Consider the following 20,553-nt stretch of genomic DNA (forward strand, 5'->3'; position numbering starts at 1 on the left):
CTAAGCAAATAAGGGTTCACACCGGAGCCTTGCTCCAGGAGAAAGACCATGGACGCTCTGACGAAAGTGGCTTGCTGTGTGTCACTGCAATGTCCAGTCCCTAGCACAGTCTCTGGGTGCAATCCAGCCCAGATGAGAGAGCGACTCTGAGCCGTTACCCTGGGCTTTCCAGGCCACTACTGGGAACCCAAGGACTCAGTCATCAGGGGCTCCATGCTCCCGTGGCTTGACTTTTAAGCTGTCCTGCTCCCCTCCCCTCCACTAGATGCTGCCTGACTTTTCCCAGTCCAATGGAGTCTAGCTTCTTCATAGACCAGCATAAGGCAGCACCGACCCATAAGGCAACTAGTAAGAGATGGAGTAATGAGGAACTTCCGAGAACCCACGAAGACATCTGCTGCTCACTGCTTCACTGAGTGGCTTTTTATCTAGGAAAATTCTTTTAAGAATTATTTTCCCCCTCAAACTCTACCTTGTTTCATTCTTTCAGTGCCCCAGGAATCCTTTAAAAGCTGATGTTTGCAAACTTAAAAAAAATTTTGTATGGACTAGAGAGATGACTCAGAGGTTAAGAGCACTGACTGCACTTCCAGAGGTCCTGAGTTTAATTCCCAGCAACCACATGGTGGCTCACAGCCATCTGTAATGAGATGTGGTGCCCTCTTCTGGCCAGCAAGCATACAGACAGATACTATACATAATAAATAAATAAATAAATAAATAAATAAATAAATAAATAAATAAATAAATCTTTAAAAAAAATTCTAGTTGTTAATGAAGCAAATGGTTTTGCAGACGTGGTTCCTTCCAGAGCCTTCTCTCCTCTGAAGGTGACTGTGGCACACAGGCTGGACTGATTGTGCCAGGCCTGGGAGGCTAAGGCAAAGACATCATGAATTCAGGAGTTTATGGCTAAGCCCGAGAAAGGACAGTGAAGCCAGGGTTATTCAGTCAAACTCATTCCAAACAAGCAAACTAAAGGAAGGACAGTGCTCCTGCAAAGCTGCTACTGAAAACTAAGGCTACTTTAACCCCACACTAACACATGTCCCCCTCAAGTGCTATCAGAGTCTACCTCAGAGATGCTTACACGGCCAGCCAGTCTTCACCGCAGTTCTAGAGATGTGCTGGGCCATCAGTGTTCACTTCAGAGACACCCAACAACTGGATGAACAGATGCAGATGGCATGACTCTGAGCAAGCAGGTCATCAGGAGTGTGGCCTTAGCCTCAACCGCTGAGTTATCTCTGGGGTGGCATCCTCGGCATTGCCGTTTCAGGTAAGGGTGAGTTTGGAAGCCACTTCCCTGGACAGAGCACGGAGGAGAAAAGCACTGGACACCAGGTTTCTCCAAGTGTTGACCATTTATAAATAAGTACATTTGCTTCCATACATACAGCTCATTGTACAGTTGACGCTCTGTATACATTGGGCAGGAAAATGCATTCATTTAAACTTTTCACATCTATCTCACACAGCTCACATGTACAGACAATAAAACTGTTCAAGCAAGTACAGCAAAGGAAATGTCTTCCTTATACACGGGGCTGGAGGCCTCCGCTGGGTGTGGGGTGTCCCCACTGCACGAGTTCACGACTGTGTGGTGTTCGATATATTAGGCTAGAGAACAAACATGCATTGGATAATATACTGTACAGAGGAAGTCCTTTACATCTGAGTTATAGAAAACCTAGAGGAAAACTAAGTGCATTAAAGCTTTTTCCAGCAAGTGTCTTGAAAGGACAGCAAAGAGGAATAATCAAAATCATATTAGTACAAATCACTCTTTAATTGTAGACTGTACATGTCTGTACTAATTAAAATCATCTTGGATTTGGAGGAGACAGAACAGAGAGACAGACGCTGTGCTAGATGGAAGGGAGGCCATGCCTGAGAACGGCACCTGCCCTGAGCCCCACAGGAACTGGCCCAACTCAGCAGGAATCAGCCAAATGTTAAAAAAAAAAAATTAAAAACCAAAAGAAATCAGGACAGTATAACTTACAGGATTTCCAAAATAACATGTGAATGAGTGGCTATCTAGAGCCGCATCACTAGTCCCCCCCTCCCCCCCAGTGAATGGGTACACAGTAAGGCAGGTACATTCAAGTACTGAATTTTCCAGAATTAACTCTCTCTCTGGTCCTGGGGATTGAAGGGAGTGATTTGAGTCCTAGCCAGATTTCCTGGTTAGTGATTAGCAAAGGGAAAACCCAGCCATCAAGTGCTACAGAACAGAGCAGCTAGCCAAGTCCTTCCCACGGAGTAGGTCTATCTGAAACCCGGAGATGGTGCTGGCTGGCATCTGCGTGCAGCCGGCTGTAGCCTGACTGGTCAGCTTAGTGTAGGGATCACAGTCAGGAGGAGAAACGAGATGGCAGGGTGAGGAAACATGAGAGTAACACTTGATTTTTGGTGTCCAATTATACGTTCATTTGGTACCAACTTTCAAAGCTCTGACTGTGGCCATCATGTGACCACAAGCATCTCAGGGTGGCTCAGCTGCTGTGAGGCATTGGACACCGAAATGAAGGTTACCAACACTTCAGCCCTTGAGTGGTCTGTATTACAAAAGGAGTTGATGAAGACCCAGTGAATATTCAAGTAGCTCTGCACAGTGGCTCCACCAGCCCCGTTGTGCTTGTGTCCAGGCCCCTAGCCAGCCACCTTGTCTCGGGAGCAGCCAGAGCTGAGTTCAAGGCATTGCATGGTGAAGGTTTCCATGACACGTCTTTGTAGGTAGCTCTTACCCCTAAGCCCTTTGTTCATTGTTAGTCATGGTAGATGGTCAGTCTGGAATTCCCAGAGGAAAAGGAGAAGTCACACCTCTCAACAAGCACGCGGCGGCGGCAGGGCAGTGTGGCCCCCAGAGTAAAGGCGGCAGCAGACCGCTTCTTGAGAACTGGGCAGCCAGAGGGTAGACAGGCAGGGTGGGTGGGGCTGCTGAGCCCTGGGAGGCTCAACAGGGATGGGCACAGAGGCAGCATATCCTGCCACCTGGGGAGCCTGTTCCATTGAGTGGCAAAGATTCAGTGAGCAACTGTTTTTGTCCAAGGCATTTCTGCAGTAGAAAAATAACTATCTTTAATCAAACCACCCAACCATGATACTCGTGGAGTTAGAAAAGCTGGAGGCTGAGTGGGACTGAGAGAAGGGGTGCTCAGGGGAGAAAAGGCCCATCCACCTAACCTCCCAAACAGGTGCTGTTCAGAGTCTGTCTTGCTAAGGTGGCATGGATGCATGAAGACCCTCCAGGCCTCTGTTCCCATCTTCCTGAACCTCCAGGCTATGGGTCTGCCTTGGCACTGGCAGCAGCTCCACAAAGCCATTCTTTGTAACCAGGTAAGTATGATGCAGAGCCACAGTGACACCTAGTGGTAGAGTATGGTGAAGCACACGTGACATCCACATATCCCACTGCATGACTAAACTCTAAGGAAAAATACTTATGGATATTAAATTAGATACTGGTTTTAAATTTTTCTATTGGGTATATCTCTGGAATATAAAAATACCAATATTTAGAGGAGATCATAAACTACTATACAATATAAGGGCTGAGAACACCTTTCTCTAAGCTGTTCTGTTTATAATAATTTAGGAAAAATGTTTAATAGTCCAGGCTTAACTAAAATCAGCAAACTTGGATATCTGGACAACAACCTGGGATACTGTACATGATTCTAATTAGTGGAATTTTCCTGAGCCATCAAGTTTCAGTTAAACACCTAGAAGGGGCGCCTGGGAGAGGAAAGAGGGGCTGTGCTCTATTAACTTGGGCTTTTAATAGTGCACGTCTGCGATCTGGACAGACACAACAGCAGATACAAAATGATCTCCATTTGTCCATGCCAAATTCTCGTGTCACACAGATTTTCCCTTTACTTTGTAAATAAACATTAATTTTAACTGTTACTTGTGTGCCTTACTGATCCAGTAAATAAATGAACCATGTCTCAGGAGTCCCTAAGAAAATTGCTGGAAAGCACTTTAAAATCACTGCAAATATTCTCTTGTGTTTAAAGATTCTCAATCTTGTTGAGGCTTATATACAACAGTCAGTTCTTGTGCTATGAATGCTGTGATCCACTGCTTGATTTCTTTCCTTGTTTTTTTTTTTCTTGAAAAACACACTTGAGACAAGAGTGACTCTGCTAATTTCTAATGAAGACATTACTCACACTTAAATATCCAGTATTTACCAGAGTTACAAATTCTCACAGTAAAGTGCACCCATTTCTAGACATGATGTGATGGGAACCTATTAGTGCAAGGCTTGTGGGCAAAGGGACATTTTGGTGAAAACCTACAAGCTGAAGTTTGTCACCTGTCTACTTAAGGGAGATGTGAATTGAGTGAGCAGAATTTGCCAGTTTCATCCGAAAAATTTCTTCCATCCTGAAGCTAGCCGTGCCTGGCAAATGCTCGTTGCTGGGAAGGGAGGGACACATTCAGAATACAGTACTAAGATCAACCCATGGCAGTGACGTAGCAAAGCAGGGCGCAGGCGTCTGCATCTATAGAAGACCCTCGTTTTAGTTTCTGCCTCAAGAAGTTCCTGTTGGTGTTTTCTAGTCGAAACCCACTGGCACACAGCAGTGACAGCCACTCTCTCAGGTGGGGGTAGAGACATTTATTCTCTTGCTTTTCCTAGAAAAATGAGGGAAAAGTGGCAGCTGTAGTGTATCTGTAGGCCTGCATGGCATTCTAACCCACCTAGGCAGGTAAGGCTAGGGAAGTGTGGCTTACCAAATAGGCAGGAGCACTTTCTAATGGGCTGTAGGAACTCTCTTAGAAGTGCTTCAGATAGCAAACGACATAGAGACCAACAGGGCTGTGTCCAGGCCACACCAGGAGCCAAGAAGTTGCTGTTCCCAGCTACAGGCTAACCTCACAGCTATAAACTTCCTCTTCCAGATGGGAGAGATGGGATATAGACAGGTGGATGGACAGGTAGGAAGGGATATAGACAGGTGGATGGACAGGTAGGAAGAGATCACTGATGCCTCTCCTAGTCTAGGAGAATGGGGGCAGTTCTTCCATATCATACTGAAAACTGTTCTGCTTATAGAGATGAGTCCTGATCCATTTTCAGCTTGGGATTCATCTACTGGCATAATCTAAATCAGAGAAAAGGGCGTTTGATCTCAGTGTCAAGCTCTGCATGTCTCATAGGTCCTTTCAGAGAACCTGTATTCCAAACAGGTCACAGCTGGATTTTGTTCAAGATACTGTCCTTCCTGTATCCCTTTACTAACAAAAGTAAAATGTTCCCTAAGAACGTGGGACCAACACCTCTGGTTAGTTTCCTGGTCTGAGTTGCTTGGTTTTAAGAACTGACATGAGCCAGAGACAGGACTGTGCTGCAGTTCAGCTCCTGTGCTCCTGCTGCCTGTCTCGTAGTTGTCTCAGCTGTCTCAGGTCAGCAGACACCCACAAGACCTAGATGTGCAGACGCTGATGGAAGAGAAGGCCTGTGGTCAATCTCATGCCCCTACCCAGGGGTCAAAGGAGTCTGCAACACTGTTGGCTATTTCTGATTTTCAAAGATTACCCCTAAACACTCCTAGACAAAAGACACAACTCTTTAAACAGTGAATAATGAAACCAGAGGTCTTAAAATGGCATCAGTTAACAGCTGGCATGAAATGCAGTGGCCTGGGTAGAAACCCTGGGATGGGCCTGACAGTCCCAAGAGAATCTAAGTGGGTTCTGTAAGAACCTGTTCCTTCTTAACACCATCTGGGTGTGAGGCAGCGAGGTTCCCCTGGCTCCAGGGGAAGAGGAGCTAAGAGGGTTACTGTACCAGCCAGACCTCAACAGTCTGCTCGGTGCTGTTTCAGGATCTAAGAAGCAGACGTCTCCAAGACAGATTTCTTCCAGTGGGAAGGAAGAACAATCTTTATCCCCCTTTTTATCTTTTCTCTATATCTATTTCCTCCTCTAGCCTTGGAAAATCAGTAGCCTTTAGTGGTTAAAGCCCACTCTTGGTGAGTGTTTTAAAAATACCCACAGTCATCCTGGAATTTCCATGGCTGATCAATTTATTTAAAGGGTGAATGTTTACTAAATGTTCTCAAAATGCCTCTTGGAAAATCCATATGGTAGCATTCCAAATAATTATAGTGGGCTTTTCTTCTGATTTAGCAGCTTTCTTTCCTTCTCACTCTCCCCTAGATCCCTTTATCCCAGGGGAAGACCAGCAATACAGTAAATGAAGATTCTAGACCTGATGCCTGCAGGGAGCTGGAGTCTGGGGAGGAGACCATGGCACAGGAACGCACTGGGGCTGGCCATGTGGAACACTGAGTAAGAATCCAAGGACAAAGAGGCATCACACACTTCCTAGAGTTTCTAGAAAAAAACCAAACAAGAACATCTTACTTTTTAAAAAGGAAAGAGACATTCATACAACAAGAACATCAGTGAAAGCGATTGTCTCCTGGAAAAAGCCGACCAGTGTGTCTGATCTCCCTGGTTAAAGCTCACGGCACAAAATCTCCTTGTTGGCATCGGAAGAGAGGGAGAGAGCATGTGGCTGGGGCACAGACCCGAGAAAGTCCTGGCTCACCAGAGGCCAGCTTCCTAGTCAGCTGCATGCAAAGGATTTCAACATGTGGGCTGTCACCTCTGAACACCACACAGAAACTACATGAGAAATTAAGCCAGAGAACTACCTCAGATGTGAAAACCAAGCCTGGAAATGTGCAGTGAAAACATATGGGTCTCACTCCAACAAATGTCTCTTAAACATTAGACTCCACAAATGGTCTCTTTGGTTTGATAGGCGATGTCTGTCCTTGTCGAGAGTCCCGAGACAATTGCCTGTACAGGTTGTCCTGGTATGCCTGAGCCACGGGTAGGGTCCGTGCAACCTTCACGTCAGGATAGGAGGCGGCCTGGCTGACTCTTTCCAAGAGGTCTCCACGTGACCCATTAGCCAGCATCCCATGGGGGCTGTAATAATCGTCCTCCAGCAAATGGCCATTCTGTGCATTGTTGGTTTTGTTATAAAAGGCAATGTTGCTGATGGATGATGGTGGACTGAAGGACTCAGGCTGAGGCAGGCTGCCTGGAGATGTGGGACTGAGAACGGTATCCACGGACGACACTGCCCAGGTCCGATTCTGCTGGTGAAGGTGGGGGTACTGTTGAGTCCGGGCAGTTTTATCTATGATCCCCATGAATGGTGTGGTCCTGGATCGGGTGGGCTCACTAGGGTAGCCTCCCTGAGTGGGAGACACTGGTGACAGTTCATCACATGACCTATCATATGTTGGCTTCAGTGGGATCTCCATTTGCTGAATTGAAGAAGAAGGCCGGAAGGTGGGAGTCAGGTTGGAGGTGGACGCGATGCTATTGCTAGATGGAGAAAAGCGAAGGCCCACGCTCTGCGAGTGCAGCAGTGGCCTGGGAGTTGGTGGGTGGGGCTTAATTTCATTAGGGTTGATACTGATAGGTCTTCTGATTAAATGTGACACATCAGGGGAACCCAGCTGGCTGGAGGAACGTTCCAGATCTAGTTTTGAGTGACAGACTGGATAATAGGATGCTGACTGGCTACGCCCAATCTGTGGTGTCTGGCTGTACCTCATGCCACCTCGATAGGCAGAGGAGGGTCTCTGTGGCAGATCTTCTTTGGTCAATCCTCCATGCTGACAGATGGCACCGGCGCTCAGGCTGGCTTGGACATGCTGTACGGGTCTCCCATCTCCTACAATCCCCCCTATGGATCCCTGATAAACCAATCGGCTCTGACTCACTCCCATATCTCCTTGTGGAGACTGGTATTTACTAGCCATCGAATGGGCTACTTGGCCATAGGCTCCTGTCGGGATGACAGTGCTTGAGTGGACTGCTGAGCTAGGCTGGTTACTTCTTACAATCTGGGCCTTGGCAGGCTGTAGCCTGAGCCCTTGCTGGGGAACTGCTACTGGAAGCTGAGGCATCTGGTAGGGCCGCTGGGCCATCTTGGATAGTGGGGATTTTGGTCTACCAGGTAGCTGACTCACATTTGTTTCTTGCTGATAGCGTACAGGGGAGCCAGACTGGGATCTATAGACACTCATGCTCTCAGCTGGAGGGCTGGCCCGGTACTGAGGGCCTCTACGGAGAGGGGAAGGGGGAGGGCTCGGGTATTCCTTGCCCTGCCCTCCCACAGGAGGTGGGCTGAACCGGTAAGATGCACCCTGATGAGCTGGGGATGTATGTGGTGGGCTAGGCCTGTAATGAGAATTCTGGTGAGTTGGAGAAAGAGCAGGTGAGGTGGACTGATAACCTTGTCTAGTGGGAGAACCTACAGAACTATTGGACCGGAAGTCAAAAACCTGATGAGAGCCAAGAGGTGAGCTAGAGATATAGGCTGAGTCCCGATGAGCTGGAGAGGAAGGTGGGCTCTGAATTACTGGGAGCCCCTGACTGGGTCTAGCCTCTGTCTGGAGGCCAATAGAAACGTTTTCAACATCCTGTTCCAAGTACTCCTCCTCAAATATGTCTTGAACAGAGTATATATCTTCATGCGGGGGCTCGGGCTCTGTCTCTTCCTCTGGTAACTCCTGCTGAGGTTGCTGGGGCGGCGGTGGTGGCTGCTGCTGCTGCTGCTGCATCTGTCTACATTCCTCCTCCACTCGCATTAGAAGCCTCTGGATCTCACGGTTGTTTGGACATAGCTTGATGGCCTCTTTCAGGTCTTCTAAGGCTGCTGCAAACTGTCTGCTTGACAAAATGCAAACATAAGAATGGGGTTATTCCGAGTGAATAGGGATCACGAGGAGCGGAGAAGACGGCCACCAGTTCAGAGGACTGCATCAGGGGCTCTGTGGGACTCTAAGAGGGTCTAATTCAGCTTGATTTACAAGGAAGGGAGCAAAGAGGCTGCTATTCTAAGAGTCCAGAATGATTCCCTAGACATTTTGTCCCTCATCTTCCTTATGGCCTCTCTGGGGTTAACAGAGAACGCCCTCATTATGTCAGCTGAGACCGACCCTTCAGAAGACCTTATTCCTGAGTGCATCCTAGGCAGTATGGGGTTGGCTGGGGCTGTCACTTACAGTGTCACTGTCAAGTAGCTTAGGAACAAAGTAACTGATCCAGTATAATTTTTGGGGAGTGGGAGGTGTTTGAGACAGGGTTTTTCTGTGAAGCCCTGGCTGTTCTGGAATTCATAGAGATCCACCTGCCTCTGCCTCCTGAGTACTGGGATTAAAGGTGTGCACTACCATGCCCAGCTCATCTTGTGGAATTAAACAAATATTCTCAATATTTTGGTCTAAACGTCAGGCCCCTTACATCCTAGATACGAAGGCTGTCTGTCCTCTGTCCCTTTTCTCTATCACCCAACAGCACTGGTGTTTGTGTCTTTCTGCAAGGTCACAGCCCACAGGAATTAAATTTGCTGGTTAGGTAACTGAGAGTAGAGCTGAGCTTACTTCAAGAAGATTCTTATTTACAAACGAGGAATATTCCTATCCTCCCAGTTAAAATTACCCAGAAAGTGGACAACTCACCTTGTGGAAAAGGAACAATCCCAGAGAGAGAGGATTAATAGTTGACTTTCTATAAATACGTTATGACTCTAGGTCACTGCCTTCAGTGTCACTAGCCTTGATTTGGTTTTTGCAGACATATCCCCCTGGGTCATAGCATCAAATCCCAAACGGTTCCTTCCCATGCAGGGGAGAAGACAGGTGCTGGGCAGGAGGCATCAAGAACAGTGACTGGCAGTTTTTAGCTCCTTCTGGAGGCTTTCTTGCTCAGTGGCCAAGGCACAGCAGATGGGCACAAGGAATGGTGCCACCTCAGCCCTGGCAGCAGGGTCTCCTCTCTCTCCCTCTGTACTGCAGTTTAGGTGAGAACCCTCTATGGAGCACTAAATAATCTGGGGAATGCCTGAGGAAAGGACAAGAGTCTGTGGGTGACTGTCCTGATTTCCTGTTGGGAAGGTAGAAAGGAGCTGTGGCTCAAGTGGTTCTGCTTTCCTATTTTCAAGCCACTGGCTTGGGGCTGAAAAAGTGACTGAGACACGGCATAGGCTTCCTGGAAGAACATGTCTTTTTCCATTTACTTTTCTCCTAAGGTGCTCAGGAGAAGTGCTGATCGTGAGCTCTGTCCTGTGTACAAGGCCTGTCTCTGAGAGTCCACAAGGGCAGGCAAGCTGGGCACACACCCCAGGGTGACCTGCATGGCCTTGGCCAGATTTTCAGACACTGCTGCTTCTCACCCTCCCCCGCCTCACCTGCTGCTGCGCTTTGCCCTTGCTCTCGCATAGTATGCTTCATAAGATTTCGGTTTCAGCTCCAGGGCCTTAGTAGCAAATTCCTCCGCCATTCCAAAGTCCTGCCATTGTAATAGGTACGCAGATGAGTCATTGAAGAGACACACAAAAGACAACTCGGAAATAAAACGAATTATATGTACAATTCTTTGACATTTGTGGGTGGAATGCCTGGAGTTTGGGACAGGTCTGGTACCATGTGGCCCACAGACTTTAAGTTCTCTTCTGCCTTCCTCTGTGGGGCTCTGAAACCACTATGAACTTTATTTGTTCAAAGTATTAAAAAAAAAACCTTTTGAATTTGACCTCTTTTCACCTTTCTAGAAGTTTTTTATATCCCAGAAGCCAAATGTCAGCCCTCTGCAGTAAGGATCTTCAAGTTGGAAACATATCCTCTCCACATAGAGGAGACACAAGAGACCTCGGGTGGCACTCATCCCGCAGTGCTCACAAGACTTCCTGAGGGTCACTGAGAAAGGGTCTGGGTACCAGCAAAGAGCAATGAGTGGGCCAAGATGGCACGGGGATGCCAGATAGGCAGGCTCAGTCCTCTGGTCTGTTCTAATTCAAGCGGGTTGAACATTTTCCACACCCCCCATTTCAGAGGTAAGGCTATGCACAATCTAACATTTAGTGCTAAATATACCAGACATAGAATAAGTGTCCCATAAACTGTTCTTTGTTTTTCATGGATACTTCTTTCCATCTCATATTTGAGTCCTCACTTAGGAAACACTCAAAATTAAAAAGAAAGAAGGAAGGAAGGAGGGAATGAAAGAAAAGACAGAAAGACAGAAAGACAGAAAGACAGAAAGACAGAAAGACAGAAAGAAAGAAAGAAAGAAAGAAAGAGAAACAAGCAGACCCTGGCTGAGACTGAGTTCTGTGGTGTCTCTGGAGGCAGCTTGGAAGAACACAGTCTCAGAGCTACTGGTATCACCGTGACAACCCTCAGGAACAGGGTTTAAGGCACAGAACACTGATCAGGCAGGGCTTATGGTCTGTAAGATCTCCTTAAATACTAAGCTAAAGGGAAATATTTTAATCTTCATGGGGGAGTGGTTCTATTTTTGAGACATGATCTTGTTATTCACCCCAAAACAGCCTTAGAACTCCCAATCTTCCTGCTTCTGTCTTGAAGTACCAGCATTATAGATACATGCTACCATGTTCAGCTTAGGCTTTCTCTGTATGTTAAGGCCATAGCAGAACATGATTTCATTCGCCTTTCCTAAGGCGGTATACAAGGTAGAACAAAGGCCCTGGGGCACAGGCAAGGGTTCCTAAGACATTTCCTACTGAAGTGCAGAGACTTCTGGTGCTTAGTGCAGTGCTGGTCCATGGGGTACTTATTAGTTCTGTGGATAAAGGCATAGCTGTAGAAGCAGGCCAATCTGCAGGGGCTATGTTCTATTCCTCTTGCTTCCTATTTACTTACTTGAGGGATAACCGTTGTTTCTTCTTCCTTGGTGCTAGAACCTACAGTAGGCTCTTGTGCGTGCTAAACAAGAACTCAGACTATCATTAAAAAACTGACTAACTGCTAGGGAAAAAGCACCAGCAGACTGGCACACACCGTTTTGCCACCTTCTCAGAGAGGGCCAGAGACCTTTGGTACTGACTCTATTTTTTCACATGATTTACTATCTTGTCCCCAATTACCTTCCCACTTCCATCTCCACCCAAAGGTAACATGTCCCCACTCCTTTCTGCTACTGTGGTCAGAAATTGTGTCCTCTGAGATGGCCATGTCCATCCCAGGGCTCTCACTGTGGTTTTCAGGGCTAGAATGGAGGATGAAAAGTTACATGGACAAAGTCTTTCTGGACTTGATAGCAGAGCCTTTTCTACGGCAGCTAAGACCTTTGTCTGGACAGCTGAGGCACTTCCTTATTGATCAAAAATTCATGCTTGGTTTGGATTATTTCTATGTCCTGAGCAACTGGGAACCTCTGGTGATGGCAACGGCTGTCATGACTGTAAGCATTTCTGGTGTCTAAGGGAGGCTCAGAAGTGTCAAATGACAAAAGAGGACTGGCTGAAACTCTATCTGCAAAGTGGTGAAAAGTGCCAAGGACAACTAGGGAGATGGCAGGGGGTCAGAAGGAGTTTTAAGATTTCATCTAAGGCAAGAAGGGGCATGGCATACTGGGATACAGAGGCATGACTAGGAGTGTACTAGAGAGAGTGACTGAAATCTGGACCTCACTGCAGCTGGGATTCTGCTGAGAACTGACTGGGGCGTGCATGGAGAGGACAGTGTTCTGCTCACAGTGTTGTGCGGGGATTGAGAACATGCAGAGACTGCAAAGTGCACACGGAACTAGCTTTTCTACAGCTTGAGAGATCTGTACACAGCGACGATTTATTTCAGTGTCAGGCTAGGTGAAGGACAACCAAGTTCCAAATGGGGCAGAGAGGATTGTTGGGGTCTAGTATAAGCTACTGAGGGACAAGAACATTCAACTTCCAGCACTGTAGAAAGAGTGGGGATTAGAGGACTTACGTTCATTTTCCTGCGGCATCGAGAGAGGTTGAGGAGCAGAGATACTTTTAGCTCCCGGAAGGTTTTCAAGTCCTCACCAAACCCTTCTCTAGGGAATTTCTTCAGAGCATACTGGTAGCGCTGGGCAGCTTCCTTTACTTTACCTTTCTAATGGGAGTACAAATGAAGAGCACAGTGTTGGTTTGCTGAGTTCTGAGATCTGTTTCCAATCCCTGCCTGCTCTTAGCAGCTGTTAGAAAGGTTAAGTCCATTGTTCCTTTGAGGCTGAGAACAGACGTCTAGGCTTTTCCATAGAAACTCCCTTGGCAAGAAAGGGAAGGTTGAAGAGGACATCTAAAATCTCAAGTTGGAGAAACAGAATTTTGGCAAATGGATACAAGAGTTTCGGAACTGTTCTCAAGGGCTGACCTTGCTACCCGGGAAATTCCTTCTTTTCTTGAACTGCTCTCATGGGGACACATATGACTTCCTGGTCCCAACACTCCAGAGTGATGGCTCTTTCCTAGGTTCTGACTTATGTGGTTCCTCTCTGATGTTCTACCTTGCTGTCCCACAGAAAAGATAATTCTCTTCCTCGGGAAAAGTGCGGGACCTAAAATGGTCTAGCCGTGGCTTCTCTAACACAATGAGAAAACTGTGTCAACTGCATCCTCCTACTTGTGGACCAGGCATGAGGGAAGATGGCAGCAGAGAAGAGAAGCTTGGAATTTGTGACTCTCACTTTGTAGGAAATATTTTCCCAAGATGAAATAAATCTGACCAATTTAGGGATCCTGCTGCAGACCCAAAGGTGGCAGCCTCTACCTTGGCTCCCCTGGACAGTCGCGACTCTCTAGGTTGCATCACTTTATTTAGCTTTCATCATCTTCTCATCAGAAATGTAGTCTTCCAAGGTAGAACTGGATGTCAGGAATATTAGCTCTGTCTGTTTACATTAGGAGGCAAAAATTCTTGCTCAGGACAACAGAAGTTATGTTGTGAGCAAGATTTGGACTTTTTTTTTTTTTTTTTGAGATAGGGTTTTTCTGTGTAGCTTTGGAACGTGGCTGGGGCTCACTCTGTAGATCAGGCTGACTTCGAACTCACTGAGATCCACCAGTTTCTGCCTCCTGAGTGGGATTAAAGGTGTGCGCCACCACTGCCCGGCTAAGGCTTAGATTCTTGAGAGTGACATAAAGGTCCATAAATATGATACCTACAGAAATGAAGATCTTTGAATTTATGTGATTTTATGTTATCAAGTTTGGATCAAGGCTTAAGTTTTCTAAAAGCCATGATTATCATGATGTACTCAAAGGGTGTCCAGGAACTGAATTATGCTCAGGACCTTGTGTATTTATAACATAAGGAGGCTTTACTGGCATTTCCTTTTACATCTGTGATGTCTTGAGGATATTTACTGCTAAAAACTAGGTTTTACATCATTTACAACCTTCAGGGATGTTCAATGAACTGAAACCCTAAGAGCTTCCTTCTGGCCAACTGTATATTAAGGGTACCTATTTTTTAAAGACATGTCTGTCATTCATTGAGTGACTTTAAGAAAATGTAATGCTTATCCTATTAAAAGTGCTATTTTACCATAAACTTTTTTTTTCCAGAATGCCTTCCAACTCATTCTATAGCCAAAGAGGAACTTAAAGCTCCTGATTTTCTCCTGTCTCCACTTCCAAAGTGTTGGGATTACAGGCGTGTGCAACCATGCATTAAAAACTAAGATCAATAAAACTGAAAACAGCTATAGTATATGACTTTACTTTTAGCTGCCTCATGAGTTCCTATTTAGAAGATTCCACATAAAACCTGTTACCAAACTGTAAGTGACCAGGTAAAGCCGGAGTTTTCTGTGATGTGCAAGAGGCATGTGTAGGCTGTGTTTGCTTTCCTGTCAGGAAGGTAAAAGCACAGAACCCTAACTTAAGAGTGGGGAATGACTTTCTACTGTTGTTTCAATAGAAAAGAACGAAAACTCATGTTTTCAAGATTCTACATGTAGAGAACAGTTCCTCCTGCCCTCACCTTATAAAACATGTCCCCCTCTTCCATCAGCTTGCTCAACAGGATGATCATGATGTCTGGTTTGGAGGTGGCCATCGCCCAGGTGGCTGGACCTGTAGTGTACAGGATGCATGATGGGTAAAGAACTCATACAATGTAAGGTGGTAGGAAGCTAGGTGAAAAAAATAGCCTGGGGGAGTTTCTGCTGAGAGAACAACTTGCTCCACAATCATGACCTCATCTTTGGGTCCTGGAGGGTTTCAGTACTCCACTGCCAAGAAGCTGCACCAGATTTGTTTGTATTCACCTTAAAATAAGAATATCTCAACTGTCCAAGTTTGTGCCACCGGAGAGCAGTGGTGCCTGAGTGGTACACACGAGTGCATAATGGCTTAGTTTGGAATTATTTTAAGTCAGAAGTTGGAAGGAAAGGTTTATAGTAAAGGTTACCACAAGATTAGAAAAATCCAAGAAAGAATAATTTATTTTCTATCTGAGGTGGAAAACTCCCACATTTAGACTCAATTTTGAAGTGTGCACTCTGTAGAAGGGAAACCTCATTAAAAACTCTGAAGGCTCCCTTAGAGACTCCCTGGGATTCACCTGGAACCAGGGATACAATTCAAATGTCAATAGATATGAAACAAACAAGCATTAATAAGAACTATTTCACTCATGAAAGAAAAGAATAAAGTTAAATTGATTAGTTTACTGAGGACTGAAATTATTTACCAACTAAGCTTTTTAGGGTTAGTTATTAAAAGTTCAAGTTATTCTCTGCAACAGTCATTAAAAAAGTCTTCTTTTAAGGTGAAGTAAATTAAAAGATTAGAGGTGTAGGGAACTCATGCAGGCTAAATCAAAGAGGAGAAGGCAAAGCTGACCAAGCCATCAGACCACGCCTGATGCTGACAGCAGGGAATATACCTCGTGGGCGACTCGGTAACGTCTGACAACCTTCAAAGAAAGGAGAAAATAAAAAGTTGTAGGAGAGGAAAAAAAAATGGATGAAGGTGAAAAAAAAAGAAGGAAAAAGCAGCAGTGAGAGGCAGGCAGCAAAAAGCCAGCACATCAGCCAACCCTTGTCTACAGTCTGTGGGTGGGGGAGCAGCTGGGATAGCAGCAGCAGGGGCTCGAGAGTCGGAAGCACATACAGAGCAAGGGAAAGCAAAGGCTTATGGCGCTGCAGGGAGCCAGGATGCTCTCAGGGTGGGGCTAGTGCAGAGGCAGCACTAAGATGTGCATAAGTAAGCTCGGCGCAGCCTCCTGACTAAGGCTAGAAAGGGCAGGGCAGAGAGTCATGTGACTCTGGACACAGGTATCTATAGACTATGGCTCAGATGGAACTCTCTCTGGGCCAGTAGCCTTTGTTCACTTGGATAGTAATTGGACCAGGGCAGAGGGAGAACTATATACATTCACACCAAACACCCATGACAACCAGACCACTGGCCCCTGGGCACAGATGGTCAATACCTTCCTTCTTTCTCTTACCTATTTTGGCTCCTTTCTTCAGCAGAGTGACTACAACAGAAGTGTTCCTGCAACCCACTGCCCTATCCAAAGGACGCATCCCGCTGTAGTCAACATGCTCAATCATGGCCCCATGATCCACCAGGAACTGGACCTAGGCAAGGAACAAGCAGAACTGTTAACAGGCACAGTGGACACAGCTTGCCCCTTTTCAAATTGCCTGTCTGAACCAGGCTACAGAAATAATTTCAGATCATAGTGATAGTCTTGATTTTGAATAATAGTTTGTATATTCCTGTCCTCCAGAATTATAGATCTGGAGAATCAAATTTAGAATCATCAAAATAGTAATTTACATTAGGTCCTAGATAGTATTATTGATGGCTGACATCCCCTGTCCTTACTTTCCTGAGGTCTGTTTAAAGGTACTCACCACCTCAGCATCGCCATAGAAAGCTGCCAGATCCAGTGGGGTGCGGCCATTCTTGTCAGCATGGTCTGTAGCAGCTCCATTATCAACCAGAGAACGTACTACGGAGAGATGGCCCTTCAAACAAGCCCAGCTGAGGGCTGTCAATCCTTCTTTGTCCATTAGGGCAATAGAGGCACCTACAAAAACACATGAGAGTGGTGTGTTAACAGGACTGAGGACACAAAACTTTGTAGCAGAAAGGAATGTTGCTATATCTTCTGTCAAAGAACAGCTTTTACTTCTAGATTTTTCTCTTTTGAGATCAACCCTGGCTGTCAATGGCGACATATACCAGTAATCCCAGAAATGTGGAGGAGCAAGCAGGAAGATCATGAGTTTGAGACTAGTTTGGACTATACAGTGAGTCTAAGGCCTGCTGAGCTACTTCTCCATCTCCTGACTGCTGTGATTACAGGTGTGTGCCAGTCCAGTCTGTGTGGTGCTGAGGACTGAACCTAGAGCTTGTGTATGCTAGGGAACCACTCTGCCAGCTAAACTTTATTCCCAGACCCTAAATTACAGCTTAATTAAAAAACACTTAAGTGTTCCTATTTTACAACTATGTAGGCTGAATAATTTTTGTTGACTTAGTAAAAACTCACTTAAGTTAAAAAAAAACAAAATAAAACACTCAAAGAAAATATAAAAGCGATCAGTTCAAAGACCTTGTGTAAGGCAGAACAAACCTCTGGAGTCTATGCCTAGTGAGTGTCTATTGGCATGTGTCAGACACGGTAGTTATCTAGAGGTTATCAGTGTTGAAGTGACCCTGTTTTTCTGTTGGGTTTAGTTTGTTCTGGAACATTGCTTCATGTCACATCTTAAGAATCTAGGTCTATTCCCTCGGAGTGCTGCTCCCTTCTCTAGCAGAAATAAAGAGAAGTATCATAAAGTCAGACTTGTTAGGCAGCTTGTGCTGGGGACACAAGAGCTACATTGTATCCTGAAAGAGCAACTCTTGACTCTAGCCACCTTTGAGTTTGAGGTTGTAGGAACAAAAAAATCTTCCTTGAAAGGACAGAGCTGAAGCCACAGCAAATATCTTAGGAGAAGTCTAGTCTTCCTGCTCCTTAGCTGTTCAGGTCTGGGCACAGTTCTTCAAAAGGCTGATTTTCCTTGAAGGAAAGTGCATACATGTATAGATAATAATATATATTTAAGTCTGGTTTATTTACAGTGTAGGCTAACAGGAATGATGTCATTCATGGTTTCAAATCTCACTACCCACTGCTTGATGCAAATCCACAGGCTCCACTAGGTGGTGCTGCAGTACCACTAGTGATGAGTCTTTACTATGCGGTCTGTGACACCATTACAACATAGTGTGCTAAGCTTAAACCAGTCAGCAGGGGCTGGATGCTTTCCCACTATGCACCTGTAGAGAAAAAGCACACTAGGCTCATAAAGGACATCCCCTTTAGGATGTATGCTGGAAAATACCATAAGGAATTTATGTAACTTAATAGTAATATCCCGATTCTCCAAAGAGAGTCTCATTGCTAGCAAGTGTCTTCTCTTTACCTCCTTTAGATTCAAAAACAGTATCAGCTATGCAGTCTGACAAACTGATACCCAGCTTCACCTGGTTATGTTGGCGAACACCCTTAATCCTAACACTTGGGAGGAAGAGGCAGGTGAATCTGTGTGAGTCTGAGGTTACCCTGGTCTATAAAACAAGTTCCAGGTCTACATAATGAGGCTCCACACCACCACCACCACAACCAGCAGCAGCCACAGTAAAATTACCCTCTAAAATAGATGCTTATTTACTGGGCATACATTAAAAAACTGAATTTGGGAGATTATTGATTTGAAAGAAAGAGTTCACAATGTGTTGGTTTCATAACAATCTCGCAGGCTATAAAGAAAAAGAGAATGTCAGCATTAGGAGAACACAGCGTATTAAGTGGGCAGGCTGGGAGTGGTGAGGCACACCTGTACACTTGGCTCTCTGGAAGCTAAGACAAGAGGATCACTTTAAGTTTGAATCCAGCCTGGTCAAATATTTATAAACACACACACACACACATCCCACAAGAAAGTGCCAGATAATTGAGGCTGAAAATCAATGTTGTGAGTTCAAGGCCAGCCTGTAATCTTATTTTTAAGAAAGTGAAGGTAAAATAATAATAATAAAAAAAAACAGGACAGGAGCTGCTGGCTTTTCTAATCAACTGAATTAGTAAATTCTTTTTTTTGTGGGAGAGTTCAAGACAGAGTTTCTCTGTGTAACAGTTCTAGTTGTCCTGGTGGTCTCAAATCTGCCTGTCCTTGTTGGAATTAAAGACATGGATCACCTAGCTGAATTAGTAAATTTTTTTAAAACCCCTTTTTCTTTTTATTTAAATTTTTAAAAATTTTATGTATTAGCCCCAGTTTCCCTCCTTGCCCCCCACACCTCCTCCAACTCACCCCTCCCCACCATCCGCTCCTCGGAGAGGAGGTAATGCATCCCTTGGGGAGTCAAGCCCCCCACCCCCAGCAGATCAAGCCACAATAACTGTCACCCTCATTTAGAGGGCTTAGTTTGGTCTCATGCAGGATCCCTAGATGTCAGTCCACAGTTCCACTAGCCCAGGTCAGCTGTCTCTGTGGTTTTTCCAACCATAATCTTGACCCCACTTGCTTCCTTCTCCCTCTTTTCTATTAAGCTCCAGGAGCTCAGAAGAGTGCTTGGCTGTGGATCACTACATCTGCTTCCATCAGTTACTGGATGTAAGTTCTATGACAATTAGGGTAGTCACTAATCTGATTATAAAGGAAGGCCAGTTCAGGCACCCTCTCCACTATTGCTAGGAGTCTTAGTGTCATCCTTGTGGATTCTTGGGAATTTCCTTAGCACCTGGAAATTCTCCTTAACCCCATAATGGCTCCCTCTATCAAGACTAACACTTTCATTGCTCTCCCTCTTCATCCCTTCTCCAATTCATCCACCCCATTCCCTCATGTTCCCATCCGCCACCCCTCCCTTCTACCACTCTCCCAGTTTACCCAGGAGATCTTAACTATTTCCACTTCCTGGAGCCCTTCATTTGGGTCCCTCTTAGGGTTCTCTTTTTTTCTTTTTTAAATCTAGCTTCTCTGGGGTTGTGGGTTGTAGCCTGATAATCCTTACAAATTCTTAACATGTAATGAAAGTCAGGAGAAGTTCAGTGGGTTATTACAGGCTTTATTCACAGCTCTGGCCTCTCAGTACTTACCTTGTGCAAGTAGAAAGTCCACGGTTCCTAGATGGCCTTCAGAAGCAGCCATCATCAGGGGAGTGCGACCCTGCTTGTCTGCCATGTTGACATCAGCTCCGTGGGTAAGTAAAAGGTCAACAATCTGCAAGTGCAGAGAAGCAGAGGCTGGTTATTCTCAGAGCTGCTGAGGTGACATGCACGTGGTCTCCTACAGTGTGGAGGACTACTTGCAGAGAGTCCTCTTTATAAGCAGTTTTCTACTTATGAGTTTCTGTACAGCCCTAGTGACACAAGACTTACTTTCTTCACTCCCTTAGGGATAAGCAAATGAGGATTCACTGCTGAACATCTGACTACATTAAGTTAGAAAAAAAGACAAGATGTGGTCTGAACCATCCCATAATCAAAGTTCCAGCCCAAGTAACCAGCTATGCCAGTTCCATTTTATTACTCTCTGGAAGCTGCAAGCCTGCAGCACCAACAACATTGCCACTGAACTGACTACAATAAAGTGCTTCTGGTAACAGCAGCGCCTTTTAAGCACTGTTTGGCTTCTGGAGTCTTTTTTCCTACTCAAGTACTTCCAGAGATCATCGTCAGTATCCTTTCTTTTCCATCCTAGTGTATAAATTAATGGTTTTTCTAGAGT

At 45.5% G+C, this 20,553-nt stretch overlaps 1 protein-coding gene across 1 annotated transcript in view; it reads right to left on the reverse strand.

Moving 5' to 3' along the window:
• Positions 1–1,345: 1,345 nt before the first annotated feature.
• The window catches only part of Tanc2 (tetratricopeptide repeat, ankyrin repeat and coiled-coil containing 2), a 322,705-nt gene continuing 303,497 nt past the window's right edge, over positions 1,346–20,553 (reverse strand). The window contains 8 exon segments of the mRNA XM_087909880.1: positions 1,346–8,712; positions 10,235–10,335; positions 12,780–12,926; positions 14,799–14,890; positions 15,705–15,734; positions 16,272–16,404; positions 16,684–16,859; positions 19,923–20,046. Coding sequence (XP_087766006.1) covers positions 6,747–8,712; positions 10,235–10,335; positions 12,780–12,926; positions 14,799–14,890; positions 15,705–15,734; positions 16,272–16,404; positions 16,684–16,859; positions 19,923–20,046 — 2,769 coding nt within the window. The 3' untranslated portion in view covers positions 1,346–6,746.

Source organism: Myodes glareolus, chromosome 9 (assembly GCF_982192425.1).
Source record: "Myodes glareolus chromosome 9, mMyoGla1.1, whole genome shotgun sequence".
Classification (NCBI taxonomy): Eukaryota; Metazoa; Chordata; class Mammalia; order Rodentia; family Cricetidae; genus Myodes; species Myodes glareolus.